The sequence below is a fragment of the Lithobates pipiens genome, unplaced genomic scaffold (assembly GCF_037356315.1).
Source record: "Lithobates pipiens isolate NorthernLeopardFrog02 unplaced genomic scaffold, aLitPip1_a1.2 Scaffold_23, whole genome shotgun sequence".
Classification (NCBI taxonomy): domain Eukaryota; kingdom Metazoa; phylum Chordata; class Amphibia; order Anura; family Ranidae; genus Lithobates; species Lithobates pipiens.
This window is the reverse complement of record NW_027507785.1, coordinates 277,698,160-277,721,971: the sequence shown is the minus strand read 5'-3', so window position 1 is coordinate 277,721,971 and position 23,812 is coordinate 277,698,160. Positions and strand designations below refer to the sequence as shown.

The window sequence follows — 23,812 nt, the reverse complement described above, 5'->3', positions numbered from 1 at the left end:
ATACGATTTTCGAAAGAAAATTCTTTCGAAATTTGGCCCATGTATGGCCTGCCTTACATCTCTGGCTGTTGTATTGGGTTAATTTTAGCGAGAAGGCAGAGAATAAACCACAGGAGACGGAGAGAGGAATTCGGCTAACCTTCTGACTCTGATTATTGCATTTTGCTCAGAGAAATACAATTTCTCATTCATTTTATTGGAAACATGTCTAGTGGCATTTTTAATCATTTCTTCCACAGTCATGGTATACTTATTTCTTGAATAAAAAATACCTTAGCCTACAGAAAAATCCCAGAAAATGACAGAAAAGTGATAAACAAGCCCAGCGACAGATTAAATGTCATGCAGTCGGGCATACAATTACCACGTAATGTCACAATTGCTTATTTTTAGTCTCATGAGATCTTCCGGTGTTACATCTTGTCTTCTTACTGTTAGGGATGACCATGACTGAACGTTGGTAACGTTTATTGCTTTTATGTTCTTGTTGATGTTCTCAACCAATCAGTAATGTCCATTGGCAGTAATATAGTATAGTATTTGATTGGCCAGACGCAGCATGTCAACTTTCTAGAATGAGCGTCTTATTCCCTGATCTGTCTAGATGAAGCCAATAGGTGTCATAATTCATCCTTCTTTTTCAGGATCCGCTTCCTCACAATTTCTGTGATATGCGGCCTAATTTCTTCAACGGAAACGGTTGGACCCCAAGCATTCACCACTTTACCATCTGGACCAACCAGATACTTCCAGAAGTTCCAGTCCGGTTCCTTGTTAGAAGACTCTGCAAAACACACACAGGTGGCAACGTAACTACAAAATAATAAGACATGGATCACGCGTAACATATAGCACCTGTCAAAGTATTTGTATTTCGGCTTAGCCTGTTTAGTGATCTGTCTCATGCCATTAAGATGCTATGTCCTTGACCTCACTGTTTTACACTGCACTTACGCACCCCTGCTGGTTGGACAATGAAGAGTCAGCAGAACACTAAAGAAGTGATCATTCTGCTCTGTTCCTCTGCTAGCAAACTGCCAATGATAGACTGACAGCACTGTACAGTGCAGGTGAGCCTAATCTGCATACAGTGTTGTCTCATGGTCTGCTGCATAAGATTACAGGTGGTTAATGATTTTTGTATTAGGATTAAAAAAAACAAACAAAAAAAAACGCATTCTTGAGGCTGGGTTCACACTTGAGAACGCAGCGGCTCACAGCAGGAGTCCGGTGCGTCTCCATTCACTGTTTCAGGTCAGATTTCAGTCTGAATTTTGACCTGAAACAGACAAAAAGATGCACAGGGCTCCTGTGCAATTCGCTACAGAAAGCCCATCACAATCTCCTGCTATGCGAATTGGATGCGGGGAAACAAGCATCCAATTCGCACTGGTGTGCATCCAGCCTAAAACTGAACTCCAGGCAGTTAAAGTGGTTAAGTCATATTTATAAATCGCTACCAGCCCCTCTGTTAGAGGCTGGCATACCAAACGAGGCTTGTAAATACCTGTTTAGAGCTGTCTTCAGGCCGGTCACCTGACACAGCTCTGATACATGGCTTCTGCAGGAGGGGCCACATGTCCTCCCGCAGAAGCCCTGTCTCAGGGCTGTAAGGCAGCCGCAAGTCACGTGAGCAGCCTGAAGACAACTCTAAATAGGTATTTACAATTCTCATTTTTAGAAATGACTTGCATAGTGTGGTATGCCAGGTTCTAATAGAGGGGCTTCTCAGTGATCATTGTAGGTTTTTAATGTTTAATAATAGTGGCGGGGGAGTGGGAGCGGAGCAGAGACAGAGACACAGAGAGGGAGCTGACAGGCAAGGAGGAGGGGGTGAGTGGAGAGCTGAGAGCAGGGCTGAGTATGATGGAGGCACACACTGGCCACGGTGGTCAGGGCTCAGTAGCCCTGATTTTTGTGATCAGTACAGAGAGGGGATACAGGAACTGGCAGGTTCAGGGAAGTTTTTTATTAGCTTAGAGAGGGGCAGACTACACAGCACAAGCACTCTGCTGTTTAATCTGCTTTAACCTCTTGGCATCCGCACTATAGCCGAATGATGGCCACATCGCAGACCTGAATTTCCGGGAGGCCGTCATATGATGGCCTCCCATGTGCACGCACGCTGTGATCACGGAGTCAATGAGACTCGGGTAATCACCCGTCCGAGTAAGGGGCCGGTCCCGGCCCCTTACCATGTGATCAGCTATCAGCCAATGACAGCTGATCACATAATGTAAACAAAAGCTTGGTAATCATTTTATTTTTCTCCCCACGCTGACGGCCGATCACCAGCTCATTTGCAAGGGAGCAAGAGGCAATTATGCCTCATCTGTGCTACCTGCCATTTCAACCTGACAGTGCACCTATCAATGACCACAAGTGCCACCTATCAATACCCACCAGTGGTGCCAATCAGTGCCACCAAGCAGTGCTGCCTATCAGTGTAACCGATCAGTGCCCATTATTGCTACCCATTGGTGCCCATCATTGCCACCCATCGGTGCCCATCAGTGCTGCCTCATCAGCGCACATCAATGAAGGATAAAAACTACCCGTTTTAAAATTTTTATAACAAAATATAAAAAAATTATATTCTGTCTTTTTACATTTTTTTTAAACAAAAATTAAAAACCGCAGAGGTGATCAAATACCACCAAAAGAGAGCTCTATTTGTGGGAAAAAATGATAAAAATTGAATTTGGGTATACTGTATGACCACGCAATTGTCATTCCTAATGCAATAGTGCTGAAAGCTGAAAATTGCCAAGTAAGTGCCCAGTAAGCAAGTGGTTAAGGGAACAGGATCCGATTTTTTTTTTTTGGGTTGCCAAACACTTTAAATATAAAACAAACAAATGCACTATTTTTTTAATTATAGATCATTGAATGTCTTTTTTGAACTACTTGATCTCCAGAAGATTTTACTGCTAATTGCACGGTCAAGCAAAACTGTACCCGAACAAAATTTATATAATTTTTTTCCACACAAATAGAGCTTTCTTTTGGTGTTATTTGATCACCACTGCATTTGTTTTAGATATAAATGAAAAAAGATTTTTGAAAAAAAATAAAATAATTTTTTTACCTTTCTGCTACAAAACATATCCCAAAAAAAATTCCCGTCATAATTTTTGACCAAAATGTATTCTGCTACATGTCTTTGATAAACAAAAATCACAATAAATGTATATTGATTGGTTTGTGTTAAAGTTATAGCGCTAACAAACAATGGTATATATACCGGAGTTTTTTTTATACTACTAATGGCAGTTATCAGAGACGTATAATGAGACTGCGATAGTGTGGCGGAAAATCTGACACTAACTGACGCTGGGGGACTAACTAACTGCCACTGACATCATCAGTGACACCAATATAGTTATCATTGATAATACAGTACAATACACTATCACTGTACTAATGACACTTGCTGGTAAGGGGTGAAAGCATTTGTTACCCTAAAAAAAAAATAAAAAAAAAAAGGATCCTGTTCCTTTAAAGCATGTTATAAAGCACAGTGCTTGTGCTGTGTCATTTGGCCCATTCTATCATCTAAAATACCTGACTCATTCAGCCTGGTTCTGCCCTCCCCCTGTAAACTGACCACGGTTTATCATGGCTGCTGAGCCCTGACAATGTGATCAGTTTATGTGCCTCCGTCATCCGCAGTTCTCCGCTGTCCTCTCTCTCCCCTCTCCCTCCTTGCTTGTCAGCTCCTAGAAGTGCCCGCCTCTCTCCTCCTGCTGTTAAGATTACTTTTGAATTTCCATACAATTCTCTCTGGTTAATAACAATAGGTGCCCAGTATCTGTGCTTTCTATAAAAAAAAAAAGCTGCTATATACCTTATTTCAGAGCTCCACTCAGCGTTTACGTGACCGGCCACCTCTCTCCTCCTCTCCTCTTGACTGATGTCAATGGGGGATTCTCTGCCTCTCCCGCTGTAGCTGTCAGATTGAGAAAGGGGAGAGGTGGACGGTCACGTGAGCGTCAAGTCGTGCTCTGAAATAAGGTATATATCAGTATTTTGTTTTTTTAAAGCACAAACACTGGGCGCCTATCAACCAGAGATGATTGAATGAATATATCACAGTGGCTTAACAAACACTTTAATATCTAGGGGCAATCAAGGGGTTAACAGTGTGCCTAACTATATGTAATATGTGCTCCTTTTACTAAGAGATCTCTAAGTTTCTCATCCCTGCGTTCTCTCTGTACAGAGCTGTGTGTTGATTCTCAGCACAGAGCTCTGGGCTGTGATTGCACACAGCCAATCATTGTCTGGGACTTGTTGACAGGGTTCTGCTGTGTACAGTCCCTCGAAATCAGGCACAGTCCCTCGAAATCAGGGACAGTTGGGAGCTATGAGCGCACCTGTTAGTGCAGTAAATAGATTGTTTAGGCCAGCTTGGCCCAAACAAACTATTTGAAGGAACATTAAAAATGGAGTTAGGCTTTATCTGCAGCAGACAACACTTACATCCCTTTCCTTGCCAAAAAGGACTGTGCTGTGTGACAGACTGTGTAAGGCTCAGAACTGGATGGATCTGTGTATTTACCTGTCTGCCTGGAGTTTTGCTTTATTAAATACATAGATTGATTAGCTTGTATTTTTTTTTTTTTTACATCTGCCTGGAGTTCAGCTTAACAGGGAAGTATAGATGGGCTTCACCTTAACGGGGATGTACAGCCCTATTGGGAAGAAAGATGGCCACAAAGTTGGAGGGGCATTTTTTCACTGGGTATTGGGGGAGGAGGGGGGTCAGCGGAAGCAATAGCCGGCAGTGAGCAAAGAACAGAGGGTAATAGTGGAGTCAGCAGGGATACTACAGTTGTAACTTCTAATCCTGGGGTGAATGCAAGGATAACTTGGAAACAAAAGCCCAAGGAAAACTAAGGGGAAGCTAAAATGCACCCATACATCACTGAGAGGAGTATACACAAATGCTAGGAGCCTAGCTAACAAAGTGGAGGAACTGGAGCTGCTAGTACATGAGGCGGACTTAGCCCTTGTACACACGGTCGGAGATTCCGTCGGAATGTGTCCTATCGGACCGTTTTGACAGATATTCCGACTGTGTGTGGTATGCATCGGACTGTTTCCGTCAGACCAAATTTTCCAACTTGCTGGAAATATTTTTCGACAAACTGCTCAGATCGGACATACTCCGATCATGTGTAGCCTACTCCGACGGACAAAGTGCCACGCATGCTCAGCTCAAATTCCTAGACCAAAGCTATTGGCTACTAGCCTGAACGTAGTCCCGTCGTAACGAAATAACGAAATAACGTCATCACGTTATGTACAATCGGATTTTCCGACAACTTGGTCCGACTGTGTGTATGCAACAGTTTCGGACAAAATCCATCGGACAAAATCCAACGGATTTGGTTGTCAGAATGTCCGACTGTGTGTACAAGGGCTTAGACTTTGTGGGAATAACTGAAACTTGGTTTGACAGCTCACAAGATTAGCTGGCAAATATCCGGGGTTATTCCTAGTTTCAGAAAGACATGGAAGGTAGAAGAGGGGGAGGGGTGTGTCTATATGTAAAAAATGATGCACGGGTGATAGAGAGGAGTGACATTGTGAATGGGACAAGGGGGAGGTGGAATCAGTATGGGTAGAACTTCAAAGAAAAGAAGTGGGAAATTATTAGTGGGGGTATGTTATAGGCCACCCAACCTGAAGGAGAAGGAGGAGTGGGACCTACTATCACAGGTAGAAATGGCAGCGAGCTAGGGAAAGGTAATCATAATGGGGGACTTCAATTATTCTGATATTTACTGGACAGAGGGGACAGCTCACCCATTAAAGTCCCATCATTTCATGAATGTCTTACAGGACAACTTCATGTCCCAATTAATGGATTCCCCAACTAGAAAGAATGCCCTGCTAGACCTATGAATCACAAAAGAGCCAAGTTTGGTCACAGATGTGGAAATACGGGACAACTTGGGATCTAGTAATCATAGGATGATCACATTTAACGTAAAACATAGAAAAAGAAGGTCACGATGGTATTACAAGAACACTAAACTTCAATTGAGATCATTTTTCTGAACTGCGGTCATTACTACATGACATCAATCGAAAAAACAACAGTCGCCCATGGGCGACTGTTGTTTTTTCTGTGTAATAGAGGGATGGAGGTGTTTCATGTTAGGGGGCAGTTTTCAGACTCTCTTTTTTTCAAACATGACATCAATTGGAACCAAATCCTAGATACATCAAACACGGAAGAAAAATGGGAATGCTTTAGGAGTATATTGCACAAATGTATCACACAGTGCATTCCAATGGGCAATAAATATAGGAGAGCGAAGGTTAAACCTGATGGGTTTTACTTCCTCTTTTGCTCCCTGCAAAGCCTGAAAATTAAAAGCACAATGGGCTAGTATGCATTGCATACTAGCCCATTATGTGACACTTACCTGCAAACGAATCCATCTCTGTCCCCTGTGCAGGCTGCGTCCATCTTCGCCCCTCTTCCTTACGGGGGCCGCAGACTCCAGCTCGGTGACTGGCCCTAACCCCGTGATGTCACTCCCGCACATGTGCGCAGGAGCCGCCAGTAACGGAGGATGCTGGGGGAAGAAACGGCACGAAGGTCCATTTCTTCATAGCACATGCACCGATTACATCATCGGCGCACTACAAGTGAAATATCTCCTAAACAGCACACGTTTAGGAGATATTTCCACTACCTATAGTTAAGCTTTATTCTAGGCTTACCTATAGTTAACAGTCACTAGGGAGGGTTTACAACCACTTTAAGGTTAGTGTTGGGGGTTACAGGAAGGATTCCTGTTAGAGTTGAGGTTACAGGTAGGTTGAGTGTTGGGGTTACAGTGAAAGTTAGTGTTAGTGTGGAGTACTAGGGTTACAGAGTGGGTTAATGTGATGGGACCCTTAGGGTAGGGCATCGGTACTGGGTTGAAAACCACTAGCACCAATCTCCCAGTACTGAAAGCTAATGTCTCCCAATCTCTTACCAGTCAGATATTTGTACACATTATTGGCCCCAATACCGGTGACAGCTATCTTGCTGAACATGGGGAAGGTCACGCCGTACTGCTTCCGGACAAACAGATCAATCTCACGCTCAGTGTCTGGCTCCTGATGTCCAAACTGATTACATGGGAATCCTAAGACATTAAAGTGGTAAGGCCCCAGGTCCCGCTGGAGCTGCTGCAGTGCCTTGTAGTGCCCTTCTGTGTACCCACACTGACTGGCCACATTCACCACCAGTGACACCTGGAAAAAAGGAGACAAAAAATGAAGTAGAAGATTTAGAACCAGCACTGAGATTTCTAGATATTATGCAGCACGGCAACATTGTCCCCAATGTCCCCAATGTCCCCATAGCATCTTCCTACATACATACAATGGTGCCATAAAGGAAACTATTTCTCAGAGAACCCGGGAGGCTTGCATTATCTTTTGTTTAAAAAATCCCAATAAGCTTACATTGATCGGTTTGCACAAAAGTTATAGAGTCTACAAACTACAGGATAGATTTAGGGACTTTTATTTTTTACTAGTAATGGTGCCGATCTGCGATTTTTAGTGGGACTGCGACAATGTGGCGGATAAATCTGACCCTAAGTGACACTTTTTGGGGACCAGTGACACCAATACTGTGATCAGTGCTATAAAAATGCACTGATCACTGAATAAATGGCACTGGCAGGGAAGAGGTTAAAACTAGGGGAGATCAAGGGGTTAAATGTGTTCCCTGGGAGATGTTTCTAACTGTGGGGGGGAGGAGATTCACTGAAGGAAAAGAGAGATCTGATTCAGCTTAGCTGAAACATGATCTCTCACCTTTTCCTCTCTGACAGATCAGCGGTGTGCTTTGTTTACATCTGCACATCGCTGATCCGTCTCTCCTGTGAACGATCGGTTAGGTTACGGCGGGTTACATTGGCTCCCGCTGTGTCCAATCACAGCGGGAGCGGCACGTCGGCGCCACACGTGCAGGTACCTGATTTTGCCCACCCAGGCCGCCCTGCCACAGTAAATATACATGGGGCGGTCTGGAAGCGGTTAAAGTGATATTAAGCCTTTTTTAAATAACAGACATGTTATACTTACCTGCTTTGTGTAATGGTTTTGCACAGAGCAGCCCTGATCCTACTCTTTTGGGGTCCCCCAACAGTGCTCCTGGCCCCTCCCCCTTCTGAGTATTCCCCCCTAGCAAGGGGTGTGATCGTGCAGGCTTGCTCCTGAGGCCCGCTGCCTGCATCCATCGACACAGACAGTGGGGCTTTTCCCCGCCCCCTTGTCATAGGATTTGATTGGCAGCAGCAGGAGCCAATGGCTCCTGCTGCTACCGATCTGCCCTGTGAGAAGGGAGAGAGCAGGGACAGTTGTTTTCCTCATGCACAGTGCTGGATTAAGACTGGGCTCAAGTAAATATAGGAGTGGGGATCATGTAGAGAATGCATTAATGTAAAAAACCTTAAAGCTTTAGAACCACTTTTTCCCATGCAGTGGAGCTGTGCCCAGACTGCATGGGTTAACTGCTTGCTTTTGTCTAGGGGGTGAGGAGAGAGAATCTTCTTGTCCTCCAAGCACAAGACTGCTCCCCTGCCCCCCCCCCCCCCCCACCGCACACTAGCAGTCTTGTGCATGGACTGTTCCTGACATCATTACGCCCACCATTCACTGACTCTGGACGTGAGGATAGCAGGAACGGTCTACTGCTGGTCATGGGGGAGCACTGTTTTCCAGAGGATCGGGTAAGTATTGCTTTTTCTTGCGCCCCTGGAAAAAACAAGCAGTTAACCAGTGCAGGCAGTAAAGCTTAAATGTGTGCCTAACAATGTTTACTGTGTGTATGTGCTGCTTTTAGGCTCGGTTCACACTAGCCCACACTGCGTTCCGGGTTCGGATGCGGAAATCCCATTGAATCCCCCACCCCCAGCTGAATAACACTGCTCTTGCGAGACAAGCAGGGCAGCCATTCATTCTAAATGGCATCCTCACGCATTTCAGCCCACAGCGCGATCGTAGGTGCAGGTACCGCAGGTAAACCGCATGGTCAAAAATACATTTTTTTTGTGCGTTCAGGATCTAAATATTACTAGATGCACCTAAACTTATATGGCAGCATCCGGTGCAAGCAAGCCCTTTAAACACTTGCCAATTGCCTAACTGGGAATGTATGTCATGTTTTTGACATTAAATGCCGGGGTTATGGCTGCAGCTAGATGCCATAAACCCGGTATCGTTTTTTCCCTTAGGCAGAAGGCTTTCCAATAAAAGTGATCTCAGTGGTGGATTCGCCGCAAGATCACTTTAAGAAGCCGCAGGAGAGATGCCCCCTCCCCACCCCCTCTGCTTCTCAGGCGTTTACGGGCTTACCGATGGCTCCTGTAATGCCCAGAAATGATGCGGCCGATTCCTGGGCAGGAAGTCGAGTGAAGTCTTTTTGACTCCAGATCTCTCAATAAAGAGGACCTGCCATGCTTATTTCTATTACAAGGGATGTTTACATTCCTTGTAAGAATAAAAGTGATCAAAAAATAAAGAAAGAATGAAAGGGACTGTGTAAAAATAACAAGTAAAATAAATAAGACAAAAAAATTAAAGCGCCCCATCAATCCGTGTACGTGTGCGTAAGTCGTGCCCGCATATGTAAACGGTGTTCAAACACGTGAGGTATCGCCGCGATCATTACAGTGAGAGCAATAATTCTAGCACGTGACCTCCTCTGTAACTCCTCTGTAACTCAAAACATGTAACCTGTAAAAATGTTTAAAATGTCACCTATGGAGATTGCTAGATAGCTTTTTACTTGGCATACACATTATCTTTCACATTATACAAAAAATAATGTGTTGTTTTTTTATTTAATTTATTAAAGTGCAATAATAATAATCCAAAAGTTCCAGAAAAGACCTAGTCAGCAGGAAATCTAAATGCAGGAAAAAGGGGGGTGGAATAAAAGTTGATTATCTACCCCCCCCCCCCCCCCCACATGACTTCTACATGAGAAAGGCAATCCTAGGAGAGCAAATGAGGCATGATGATGTACAGTGCAGCAATGGTGTATGGATGGTGCAGGGATAGTAGAATGGTGTATGGATGGTGTAGGGATGATGTATGGATGGTGTAGGGATGGTAGAATGGTGTAGGATTGGGGTATGGAAGGTGGATGGTGTAGGGATGGGGTATGGATGGTGTAGGGTATGGATGGTGTAGGGGTGGGGTATGGATGGTGTAGGGGCGGGGTATTGATGGTGTAGGGGCGGGGTATTGATGGTGTAGGGTATGGATGGTGTAGGGATGATGTATGGATGGTGTAGGGATGGTAGAATGGTGTAGGATTGGGGTATGGAAGGTGGATGGTGTAGGGATGGGGTATGGATGGTGTAGGGTATGGATGGTGTAGGGGTGGGGTATGGATGGTGTAGGGTATGGATGGTGTAGGGGTGGGGTATGGATGGTGTAGGGGTGGGGTATGGATGGTGTAGGGGCGGGGTATTGATGGTGTAGGGGCGGGGTATTGATGGTGTAGGGTATGGATGGTGTAGGGATGGGGTATGGATGGTGAAGGGGTGGGGTACGGATGGTGAAGGGGTGGGGTACGGATGGTGTAGGGGATGGATGGTGTAGGGGTGGGGTATGGATGGTGTATGGATGGTGTAGGGATGGGGTATGGATGGTGTAGGGATGGGGTGAGGAGGGATGGGGTATGGATGGTGTAGGGATGGATTATGGATGGTGTAGGGTATGGATGGTGTAGGGTATGGATCGAGGAGGGATGGGGTATGCATGGTGTAGGGGTGGGGTGCGGATGGTGTAGGGATGGGGTATGGACATACCTCCCAACTTTTTAAGATGAGAATGAGGGACGCCTACTAGCAAAAGTACTAACACACCCCATGCTACACCCCTTAAAGGAAAATTATACCAAAAAAAAAAATAGTTAAACCTACAAGTGCAATTATTCCTTTATATTGGCTTTTTACATTTACAAATGCAGCAATTTATAAATACCCAGTGCTAAAAAGGTTTAGCACTGGGTATACACTTTTGAAAGATAAATAATGCATTTTATATACATCTATATAGATCAGACCAAAATGAGGGACGGATGAGGAGGACAGAGGGACATTGCTCCAAATTGGGGACAGTCCCTGGAAATCAGGGACAGTTGGGAGCTATGGGTAGGGATGGTGTAGGAATGGTAGAATGGTGTAGGAATGGGGTATGGTGTAAGGATGGTGTAGGAATGGGGTATGGTGTAGGAATGGGGTATGGTGTGTAGGGATGGTGTGGGAATGGGGTATGTTGTAGGGATGGTGTAGGAATGGGGTATGGTGTAGGAATGGGGTATGGTGCAGGCATGGTGTGGGAATGGGGTATGTTGTAGGGATGGTGTAGGAATGGGGTATGGTGTAAGAATGGGGTATGGTGCAGGCATGGTGTGGGAATGGGGTATGGTGTGTAGGGATGGTGTGGGAATGGGGTATGGTGTGTAGGGATGGTGTGGGAATGGAGTATGGTGTAGGAATGGGGTATGGTGCAGGCATGGTGTGGGAATGGGGTATGGTGTGTAGGGATGGTGTGGGAATGGGGTATGGTGTGTAGGGATGGTGTGGGAATGGGGTATGGTGTAGGAATGGGGTATGGTGCAGGCATGGTGTGGGAATGGGGTATGGTGTGTAGGGATGGTGTGGGAATGGGGTATGGTGTAGGAATGGGGTATGGTGCAGGCATGGTGTGGGAATGGGGTATGGTGTGTAGGGATGGTGTGGGAATGGGGTATGGTGTAGGAATGGGGTATGGTACAGGCATGGTGTGGGAATGTGGTATGGTGTGTAGGGATGGTGTGGGAATGGGGTATGGTGTAGGAATGGGGTATGGTGCAGGCATGGTGTGGGAATGGGGTATGGTGTGTAGGGATGGTGTGGGAATGGGGTATGGTGTAGGAATGGGGTATGGTGCAGGCATGGTGTGGGAATGGGGTATGGTGTGTAGGGATGGTGTGGGAATGGGGTATGGTGTAGGAATGGGGTATGGTGCAGGCATGGTGTGGGAATGTGGTATGGTGTGTAGGGATGGTGTGGGAATGGGGTATGGTGTAGGAATGGTGTGGGAATGGGGTATGGTGTAAGGATGGTGTAGGAATGGGGTATGGTGTAGGAATGGGGTATGGTGTGTAGGGATGGTGTGGGAATGGGGTATGTTGTAGGGATGGTGTAGGAATGGGGTATGGTGTAGGAATGGGGTATGGTGTAGGAATGGTGTGGGAATGGGGTATGGTGTGTAGGGATGGTGTGGGAATGGGGTATGGTGTAGGAATGGGGTATGGTGTGTAGGGATGGTGTGGGAATGGGGTATGGTGTACGGATGGTGTAAGGATGGTGTAGGAATGGGGTATGGTGTAGGAATGGGGTATGGTGTGTAGGGATGGTGTGGGAATGGGGTATGTTGTAGGGATGGTGTAGGAATGGGGTATGGTGTAGGAATGGGGTATGGTGTAGGAATGGTGTGGGAATGGGGTATGGTGTGTAGGGATGGTGTGGGAATGGGGTATGTTGTAGGGATGGTGTAGGAATGGGGTATGGTGTAGGAATGGGGTATGGTGTAGGAATGGTGTGGGAATGGGGTATGGTGTGTAGGGATGGTGTGGGAATGGGGTATGGTGTAGGAATGGGGTATGGTGTGTAGGGATGGTGTGGGAATGGAGTATGGTGTAGGAATGGGGTATGGTGTAGGAATGGGGTATGGTGCAGGCATGGTGTGGGAATGGTGTATGGTGTGTAGGGATGGTGTAGGAATGGGGTATGGTGTAGGAATGGGGTATGGTGCAGGCATGGTGTGGGAATGTGGTATGGTGTGTAGGGATGGTGTAGGAATGGGGTATGGTGTAGGAATGGGGTATGGTGCAGGCATGGTGTGGGAATGGGGTATGGTGTGTAGGGATGGTGTGGGAATGTGGTAGGGTGTGTAGGGATGGTGTAGGAATGGGGTATGGTGCAGGCATGGTGTGGGAATGGAGTATGGTGTAGGAATGGGGTATGGTGCAGGCATGGTGTAGGAATGGGGTATGGTGTGTAGGGATGGTGTGGGAATGTGGTAGGGTGTGTAGGGATGGTGTAGGAATGGGGTATGGTGCAGGCATGGTGTGGGAATGGAGTATGGTGTAGGAATGGGGTATGGTGCAGGCATGGTGTAGGAATGGGGTATGGTGTGTAGGGATGGTGTGGGAATGTGGTAGGGTGTGTAGGGATGGTGTAGGAATGGGGTATGGTGTGGGAATGGTGTATGGTGTGTAGGGATGGTGTACGTTGTAGGGATGCTGTCTGGTGTGTATGGAGCCCCTCTGATCTGATCCATGCCACGTCCTCATCCCTGGAAGCGCTCACATGAGGAGGGGGGGGGGGGGGGGGGTCACAGAATGTTAACCCTCTATGAGCCGGACAGGGATGACGGACGAGCTGCGATCCTGGAATGACCCGGCTGTACACCACACACGGTATGTGATTAGAGGATTATTAGTGATCGGAGGACACACTGTACGATTGTCTGCAGAGATCACACATACGGTTAGTAGCGGGACTCCATAGGACTCTACAGTTCGGGTACCGATAAGGATCGGGGTGTTAGTGGGGTGAACTCACCGATCCCCGGTACTTCTCCAGAGACACCAACTTGCCCCGGATATTCACCACCTGGAAGGTGTAGAAGTCCCGATCCTTCTGCAGGGAGGAGGCCAGGAACAGGAGGAAGATGAGGCACAGTGCCGAGTACATGGTGACTATTATCTACTGATCTACACCGGCGAGGAGGAGGAGGAATGGACCGACAGTGATCCCCCCGCCGCTACATGGAAGGGTCCTCTACTTTCTGTGCCTGGATACTTTCACGACACGCCCATCCAAATATTTGAGGGCGTGGTTATAAACAGCTAGAACAACTGGAACAGAGCGACACGCCCACTACTGCATAGAAGAATACCAGCGTTTCCAAACTTGAAACTTCATGACACGCCCCTAATGTTTCATTGGGGGCGTGGTTACAGGATGCTGCGCTGGATTAGCGACCCGCCCACCACTGTATAACCAAACGTGCCGAGACTGGACACGTCCCTACTGTTCCGCCTAAAGAGTTGGGGGCGTGGTTTCAGACAATTAAAGCATTGGAGTACAGCGAAGCGGAGAGGCTCTGCCACTATTGTATCCATAGAAGAGCCCTAACGTTCTGATACTTTCATCATGACACGCCCCTGTAGAGTCAGGGGCGTGGCTAGACAGCTGCAGCTGGAATTGTGGGAGGAAGAGTGACCCGCCCACCACTTATCCATCCAACCATCTGAGACTGGATATTTTCATGACACGCCTCTCATGTTCCATTGGGGGCGTGGTTACATATAACTATAGGGGTAGGCAACTTTTTGAGCACAGTGTGCCGAAAAATGTTTTCAAAGAAATAGAGAGCGACGATTTTATAACAAAAAAATGTCAACTTCACACTCTCAATCATGAAAATGATTTTTTATAAAGTAAATGCTGTAGATCAGTGGTAATTTCCTGTCCTCTGTGCCCACTGACAGGCCATGTTTGCAAGATAACTGAAATACATCACAGGCATGGGCATCCGCAGAACTTTTTTTGGGGGGGGGCATAATTTTATGAACACCCATGCCTATGGCTCTAATTAGGTCCTCAAAAAAACCCCCGCTTCTGTAATTCAGGCGCCTAAAAACGGTCCCGGCCCCTGAATAGGGGGTGTCAGCGGCGGCCATAGATAGATTCATGCAATGCATGTATCTATCTATAGGTGATAGAGGGGTGGCAGGAGAGTGGGGGCGGCGCTCCCGTGCGCCCTTAATGCACGGGCTGCCATTGTGTTCTGGCCATATTTTGATCTTGATGAAAACAGCTATACTTAGCTGTTTTCATCAAGATCAAAATATGGTCGCCCACAACAGATGTATTGCCATACAGAAAGATGTACATTTCATTCTCTATGCTATATAAATTATATGGGACTGGTCTGGTTTGCCTGGCCTGAATAGTAACTTGTAAGTGAAGAAGACATTAGTTATCTCATTAACATAATACACTAAAGAGACATATCTTTCCAGCAAATTAGCAATAAATAAATCAAATTGCTCTTCCTCCTGGGAGTCCTGGCTGCTCCTACTTGTGGCTCCTCGTGGTTCTTATGTTGCCTAGGCACAGGTGGGTAGAATATCACTGGGCGGCTTGCACTTGAGTGGGCGGTGGCAGTGTCGGCCCGGATCTACATAGTGGCAAACTGCCAGCATATCACTCGGCGGCTCGCACTTTAGTGGGCGGATCCATCTACACAACATGAGACACACCTACACACTACACAGGCAGCCAATCACTGAGGAGGAGCGCGGAAAGGCTGACATGTGGAGTGGAGGACACTGGACAGTGTCAGGACAGAGCAAAGAGAGCAGCCAGCAGAGTAGCAGACCTAGGAAAAAAGTCAGTGGTGGCCACGGCGGACATCTCATAACAACACACAGACACAGTGCAACTGCACTGATGATTCCAGGGGGGTCAATTGCCCCCCCCCCCTCCCGTCCCTATTTGCAGACGCCCACGATCACAGGTGATATAATTTGCTGCTCAGTGATTGCAGTATTCTAGTCTGCATCTCCCCAAGGTAATACATAAAATCTGGCCTGTTAGTGGGCCCTGAGGACAGTGTTGATGATCACTGCTTTAAAGGCTTTAAGAAAGCTGCTTGAAGCTTTCAAAAATTTGCTAAAATGTTCATCAAGGCTTGGTGTTCATATTGCTTTTGTGCATGTTGAAGGTCATGGGAGCAAGGGAGAAGCCATCTCCCTGTCCTAAATATGCATTACGTCTTGGCCTGTTGGCCCAGTAATGCCCATGGCTTGTTAGTGGGCCCTGAGGACAGGGTTGATGACCACTGCTGTAGACTACTTGAGTAGCGAGAAATTAACCCTGCAACTCCACACCTCAGATCACTGTCCCTCCTGCAAATCTGTTTCACCACTGTGCCCTCTTTCTCATCTGCCCCACCACTGTACCCCTCTGCATGTCTGCTCCACCACCAAACCCCCATGCTCTTCTGTCTCATTGCTGAACCATCTTCTCATCTGTCCTAGCACATGTTTGCCAACAGTCCAGATTTTTCCAGGATAGTCCTGATTTTGGGACCCTCGTCCCGATCGGAGCTTGTCCCGATTAATTTCCTGGGATTTTGCTATGTCCCGGGAAAATCAGGAATGTTTCAGGAAAAACAGCAGGCTACAAAAGATGGCAGCCGCTGTCACAAGGATTATTTCACCTTGTGTTCAGTGGAGAGGGGAGGAGCATCCAATCAGCTTCTCCCCTCTCCACTGAACACACACACGAGAAAGCCCTATATGTGTGCACTAATATGTGGCACTGATGGGGCACTGATAGGTGGCACTGATATGCGGCACAGATGGGCACAGATAGGCGACACGGATGAGCACTGATAGGCAGCACGGATGGGAACTGATAGGTGGCACTGATGTACTGTTATGTATGGATTGTCTGCCAATCATTGATGCTCATTGTGGGCACTGATTGGCATCCCTGGTGGTCTAGGGTGGCACACCTGGTGGTGACATCCTTGGTGGTCCTAATGGTGTCCCTGAAGGTCCTAGTGGCATCCCTGGTGGTGCAGTGTGGGCATCTTTGGGGGAGGCTGTGTTGATAATCGATCAGCACAAACCCCCCTGTCAGAGGAGCAGCCGACCGGCTCTCCTCTACTCGCGTCTGACAGACGCCAGTGAGGAAAAGCCAATCACTGGCTCTTCCTGTTTACATCGTGATCAGCCATGATTATACACGGCTGATCGCGTGGTAAACTCTTTACAGAGATCGTAGTTGCTATGTGTCTGACTGACACACCGCAGCAACGATCACTGCGATGTGCACCCCGGGGGGGGGGGGGGTGCAGTGGCTCAATATCCTGAAGAGGTCATATGACGTCCAGTCCGGATATTGAAACCACTTTGCTGCAGAGTCCCCTGTCAAGCAGCTGCTCAGCTGCCTTGTGAACACAGGAGGTCAGCCGCTGCGTCATTCAGAGATCACTTTGTATTCTCTCAATGAGCATGCAAGTGATTGGATGGGGTGAAGATTTTTTGCGATACGGCGCTGCGTTGCTTTAACTGAGAATTGCGCAGTCGTGCGGCGCTGCACCCAAAATTGATGTCCTTTTTTTCCCACAAATAGAGCTTTCTTTTGGTGGTATTTGATCATCTTTGTGGTTTTTATTTTTTGTGCTATAAACAAAAAAGAGCAACAATTTAGAAAAAAAACACAATATTTTGTACTTTTTGCTATAATTTTGCTATAATTTTAAGCAATTAATTTAATTAAAATTTTAACTTTTTTAAAAAACAATTGTTTTCTCAGTTTAGGCCGATACGTATTCTTCTACATATTTTTGGTAATAAAAATCGCAATAAGCATATATTGGTTTGCACAAAAGGTATAGCATCTACAAAATAGGGGATAGATTTATAGTATTTTTATTATTTTTTTTTTTTTACTAGTAATGGCGACGATATGCGATTTTTATCAGGACTGCGACATTATGGCGGACACATTGGACACTTTTGACACATTTTTGGGACCAGTGACATTTATACAGTGATCAGTGCTATAAAAATGCACTGATTACTGTATAAAAATGTCACTGGCATGGAAGGGGTTAACACTAGGGGGAGATCAAGGGGTTAACTGTGTTCCCTGCTACATGTTTCTAACTGAAGGGGGAGGGGAATGACTAGAGGAAGTGTCGGATCATGGTTCCTAACTATTAGGAACATACGATCTGTCATTGCTCTCAGAACAGGGATTTGTGTGTTTACACACACACACACACACACACACACACTTCCCTTTTCTGCCTCTCGTGCTCGCGATCGCTCTTGGCCGGCGGTAATCACGAGCATTGGCCACAAGCATCGGCACCCCCACTGTGCAGCGGGGGCGTGCAAGCACCTGCTATCCGATGCCATGAGCCGACGTATAGCTACGACAGTTCACAGAATCGTGCCGACCTGCCGCCGTAAGATGACGGCGGCTGGTCGGCAAGAGGTTAAAGCAGAAGTAAGGCAGTCCTTAACATTGCTCTGAACGGTGCTGATGTTATGACGTGTGAGGTGCAGTAATCCTCTGAGCCCAGGTTGTGTGATGACACCTTCCATGGGGGGAGGCGTATTTATGACAGCATGGGCTGCAAAAATGAGGCTTGCTCTCTTTCAAAATGGAAGACTGAGGATATCTTGTGGCAAAATAAAGTACTGTGGCTACCTTTTTATTGTGCAAACTAAACCCACAGAAGCACAGGGAGAACATGCAAACTCCAGGCAGGCAGTGCCAAGGTGGGGATTCGAACCAGTGCTGTGAGGTGGAAGTGCTAACCACTTAGCCACTGGGTGCCCCCGATTTTATCGTCTGCAGTTCAGCTTTAAGTATAATATGGTCGTCATATGAAAGAATATGCAAAAACATTAAAATACATTTTAAAATTTCAATTTCAGTGAAGTAAGCGTTCTTACGCTGTGTCTGAGGAAGTTAACAAAGAAGTATCACTAAGTTAAATTGGGTCAGGGAAATGCTGAAATAAATTCTAAATACCCATATTTGTGAACTGGATATTAGTCTCTAGTTTTAAAGACTTTGTTGAAACTTTAAATAGAATTTGGGGAAGCAATGGTGGGTTAAAATGCCTGCTGTTCACTGATTGACAACTGCAAGATTTCCTCTTGTTGGATTGTAATTAGATTATTTGCTTAAAGCGGAACTAAACTGTATCTGAGCGCCACAAGCTGAAAACACTATTGAATTCATTTTTAATATTCAAAGCAAACTCACTCATCCATCCATGTCTCTATGCTTTATTTTGTTGAGAAATAACTTCCAAAAACAATTGTCTAGCATCTTTGGTTAAGAGCATCTTTGGTCAAGACCATCTTGAGTATGGGCAGATGACTCATGTAGCATTTACTTACTGGAATCCATCTGTCCTTAGCTCAGGCATGCAGGCAGGAGGGTGTGCTCAGCTGAGAAAGTTCCTCCTACCATACACCAGGTGAAAGAAAAGAAATGAAGCCTCCTGGGATGGATGACATAATATTGGTCAAAACCAGAAAGCAACTGAAGAAATGTAAAAATAAAAAAGTTTTAAGCACAGTATCTTAAACATAAATGTATTTTATTGGAATTTTACATGACAGACCAACCCAAAGTGGCACATAATTGTGATAAATGGTTTTCAATTTTTTTTTACAAATAAATATGTGAAAAGTGTGGCATGAGCTTTGCACATCTAGAGAGTGACATTTTTGCCCACTGCCCAATAGCTCAATCTCTGTCAGATTGGATGGAGAGCGTCTGTGAACAGCAATTTTCAAGTCTTGCCACAGATTCTCAATTGGATTTAAGTTTGGACTCTGACTGGGCCATTCTAACACATGAATGTGCTTTGATGTAAACCATTCCATTGTAGCTCTGGCTGTATGTTTAGGGTCCTTGTCCTACTGGAAGGTGAACCTCCACCCCAGGCTCAAGTTTTTTGCAGACACTAACAGGTTTTCTTCTAAGATTGCCCTGTATTTGGCTTCATCCATCTTCCCATCAAGTCTGACCAGCTTCCCCGTCCCTGCTTAAGAAAAGCATTCACACAATATCATGCTGCCACCACCATGTTTCACGGTGGGGATGGTGTATTCAGACTGATGTATAGTGTTCGTTTTCCGCCATACATAGCGTTTTGCTTTTAGACCAAAAAGTTCAATTTTGGTCTCGTCTGCCCAGAACACCTTTTTCCACATGTTTTCTGTGTCCCCCACATGGCTTCTCACAAACTGCAAACATGACTTCTTATGGCTTTCTTTCAACAGGGCTTTCTTCGTGCCACTCTTCCATAAAGTCCACATTTGTGGAGTGCACATATGATAGTTGTCCTGTGAACAGATTCTCCCCCCTGAACTGTGGTTCTCTGCAGCTCCACCAGAGTTGCCATGGGCCTATTGGCTGCTTCTCTGATTATTGCTCTCCTTGCCCGGCCTGTCAGTTTAGGTGGGCGGCCATGTCTTGATAGGTTTGCAGTTGTGCCATACTCTTTCCATTTTCAGATGATGGAATGAACAGTGATCCATGAGATGTTTAAAGGTTGGGATATTTTTTTTTATAACCTAACCCTGCTTTAAATGTCTCCACAACTTTATCCCTGACCTGTTTGGTGTGTTCCTTGGCCTTCATGATACTGTTTGTTCACTAAGGTTCACTAACAAACTTATGAGGGCTTCCCAGAACAGCTGGATTTATACTCAGATTAAATTACACACAGGTGGACTCTATTTACTAATTAAGTGTCTTCTGAAGGCAATTGGTTCCACTAGATATTAGTTAGGGTTATCAGAGTAAAGGGGGCTGAATACAAATGCACGCCACACTTTTCACATATTTATTTGTAAAAAAATTTGAAAAACATTTATCATTTTCCTTCCACTTCACAATTATGTGCCACTCTGTGTTGGTCTATCACATAAAAATCCCAATAAAATACATTTAAATTTTTGGTTGTAACATGACAAAATGTGGAAAGTTTCAAGGGGCATGAATACTTTTTCAAGGCACTGTAAATTGAATATACCTCTCTATCTAATTACTAATACTACCAGCTTACAAATTAAAAATAGTTAATGTTGATTGAGAGAGTTTAGTTCTGCTTTAACTAAGTTGCATTTTTATTTGATTTCAGATGGAAAACTAAAGCCATAGGACTTGCCATAGGGGATGTATTCTAAGATTGTAAATTGTAATGCTGAGAGTCAAAGTACATTGTTTTAAATTGCTTTAATATATTTTTTCCTTTTCTGGTTTTGCTATTACAAGCGCATCAAGACCCGCATGAAAACACAGCAGGAGGACAGCGGGTTACTCCGAAATAAAATCACCCCATAAAGAAGACGGCAGCATTCACACGTGTGACTAGCACCAGTGACAGCGACAGGAACCTGCTGCTCTTTCTGCGATCTGTGGGTGGCTACTGGCTAGCTGCAGCCGCCAAGCTCTGTACACTTCAATGACAGGTCACCAGTTGCTGCAGCTATCTGTAGCTGTCTGCACAGCCAGCAATTACCTGTGGGGATTACTGCTGGATGCACATAAAGTGTGCATAGGTACAACATACGTTTTTCCGCACACTGAGTCAACCTGGCAACTAGGAAGGATACAGGGTGGGGCACACCACTGGAGCTGATGGCAGCACCATTTGCCCTGTCCAGTATTGATAGTGCAGTCATATTTACCACCTTCTTCTCACTGGCCCCATCCTCCAACTCTTTGAAATAATTAGGCTCCCCCTCTTTCTCCTTTCAAGTTTCTAGAACATGTTATACTGCAACTCGTATGTATGGGGGACAGGAGCTACACCGGCCATAACTGCTAACTGCTCTCCAGGCCCAAGCCGAGAGGTGGCTGACCCAACACCATCTTCAGCCAGGCAAGATCATGTCTGTGACAATAGTACTAACTTGGTGACTGCCCTTCACCTGAGAAAATGTACATGTGTTCCTTCAGGGAGCTTGGGGAACCACACTACCGCCGAGATGACCTTAAAACTATGACTTCCTCAATAGATCTCTAATATCTGAAGGCCAGACTAAACCAACACAAATATGAGTTACAGTATTAACTTAATAGACATGATGTAAGGAGTGCTTATATCTTCTTAAAGTGCGGACTCTGTGCTTTCTACTGGCCCCCTGCCTCTCTTCAGGGCATCGGTCCCTATGTGTATATTTTCCCCATTGCGGTGGTTGGTTTTGTTCCCCCTCTCTATATTCATGTGCTCAGTCAATATATAAACACTCCACCAATGAACTCTCGATGAATGGATTTTATCCAAAAAAAGTTTAGTGTGTGCAGGAGCTAATTAATAGATGAATTACTGAACGCAACCATGAACAGAATTATCTATGATCTGTTTTAGATACCAAACCCAGATATTTGGGGAAAGGTCAACGTATGGTTGATATAATTTTAAAGATGTCTGTCTGTTTAATGAGTGGAATTTTGTAATAAAACTTTATATTTTTTAATCATAATTGTGGTACCGCCTTTAAAATCCCTTTATAGATTGGGATACAAACTCCATTTAGCTTTCTTGGGTATATGTATGCCTTGCCTATCACATGTCCTCTCTCTTCACCTCCTCCTGTCTCTACTGTTCTCATTCCTCCTACACCTCTTTCTCCTTCTATGGGATCAATTTATTTTTTCTCAGAAGGCTGTCCCTGCCCTGGTAAAGCAAACATGGCCAGGTATGACAATAAAATTTGGGTAAAAATATTGGCAGCTGAGAAGGAAGACCACATTTGGTGGGAAACTCACTTTAATTCCCATTGGTGCTTATTGGATTTTTCCTTATTGGACCATTCAGCTGCCTGCCTGTGGTATATGATCAGTAGAACACCAGCAATTGGTGTAACTTTATGTGCACACTGTGCCGAGTACACAGTACACCAACTGTAATTACTGCAGCTGCCTGCCTGTGGTATAGGATCATAAGAACACCAGCAATTGGGGTAGCTTTAAGTGCACACTGTGCCGAGTACACAGTACACCAACTGTAATTACTGCAGCTGCCTGCCTGTGGTATAGGATCATAAGAACACCAGCAATTGGGGTAGCTTTAAGTGCACAATGTGCAGAGTACACAGTTCACCAACTGTAATTACTGCATCTGCCTGCCTGTGGTATAGGATCAGAAGAACACCAGCAATTGGTGTAGCTTTAAGTGCACACTGTGCAGTGTACACAGTACACCAACTGTAATTACTGCAGCTGCCTGCCTGTGGTATAGGATCAGAAGAACACCAGCAATATTGGTAGCTTTAAGTGCACACTGTGCAAAGGACACAGTACACTGGAACAAATCTAGCTAAACTGAATACAATATATATATATATATATATATATATATATATATATATATATATATATATACATATATACACACACACACACAACACCTAGGATGCATATATATATACACAATACATTCACTGCAGCTAACTGACTCGCCTCCTGCCTGCTCTATCTAACTCAAATGAAATGGCACTGCCTATCTCTCTCTCTATCAGCACGCCACTAAACCCCCTGAGCCACCCTGGCTTTGGCCAATTATGGCTCTCTGTACAGACGGCACTGTGATTGGCCAAGCATGCGAGTAATAGTGCATGCTTGGCCAATAATCAGCCAGCAATGCACTGCGATGCTGCAGTGAATTATGGGCCATGATGCGCCACTCGAATTTGGTGTGAACAGCCCATAACGTTCGAAATTCGCCGAACGGGCGAACAGACGATGTTCAAGTCAAACATGGGTTCGACTCGAAGCTCATCCCTAGTACAGATTAGAGGAGAGCCAGGTACAGAGGAGAGCCATGTACAGAGGAGGGCACAGCCATGTACAGAGAAGAGCACTGCATAAATGGCTGTGCCCTCCTGTGTATATAGGTAAGTATAGGCCTATGTATAGAGCGCAGTTTGAAAATACAAGTAGATGTGAATGGAAGGTTTCATTGGGGGGTTATTTACGAAAGGCAACTCCACTTTGCACTTGGAAGTGCAGTCGCTGTAAATCTGAGGGGTAGATCTGAAATAAGGGGGAGCTCTGCTAATTTTATTATCCAATCATGTGTAAGCTAAAATGCTGTTTTATATTTTCCTTGCATATCCCCTCAGATTTACAGCTACTGAACTTCCAAGTGTACTTGTAGTGCAAAGTGTATTTTCCTT

At 45.4% G+C, this 23,812-nt stretch overlaps 1 protein-coding gene across 1 annotated transcript; it reads right to left on the bottom strand.

Annotated features, from left to right (window-relative positions):
* Positions 1-175: 175 nt before the first annotated feature.
* Positions 176-13,900, bottom strand: GPX7 (glutathione peroxidase 7). The gene is made up of 3 exons (XM_077453303.1): positions 13,641-13,900; positions 6,999-7,260; positions 176-784 (listed from the first exon to the last, which is right to left on the bottom strand). The coding sequence occupies exons 1-3, from the start codon at positions 13,770-13,772 to the stop codon at positions 621-623; spliced, it is 558 nt and encodes a 185-aa protein (XP_077309429.1). The 5' UTR covers positions 13,773-13,900; the 3' UTR covers positions 176-620.
* Between the last annotated feature and the right edge of the window lie 9,912 nt (positions 13,901-23,812).

Bases quoted from the DNA above. Each gene is read 5' to 3' on its own strand.
- GPX7 (XM_077453303.1), bottom strand. From the start codon at position 13,772: ATGTACTCGGCACTGTGCCTCATCTTCCTCCTGTTCCTGGCCTCCTCC. The intron at 7,261-13,640 runs GTGAGTTCACCC...CCTTTTTTCCAG, and splicing joins TGGAGAAGTACCGGGGATCG to GTGTCACTGGTGGTGAATGT. The intron at 785-6,998 runs GTAAGAGATTGG...TGTGTTTTGCAG, and splicing joins TGTGTACAAATATCTGACTG to AGTCTTCTAACAAGGAACCG.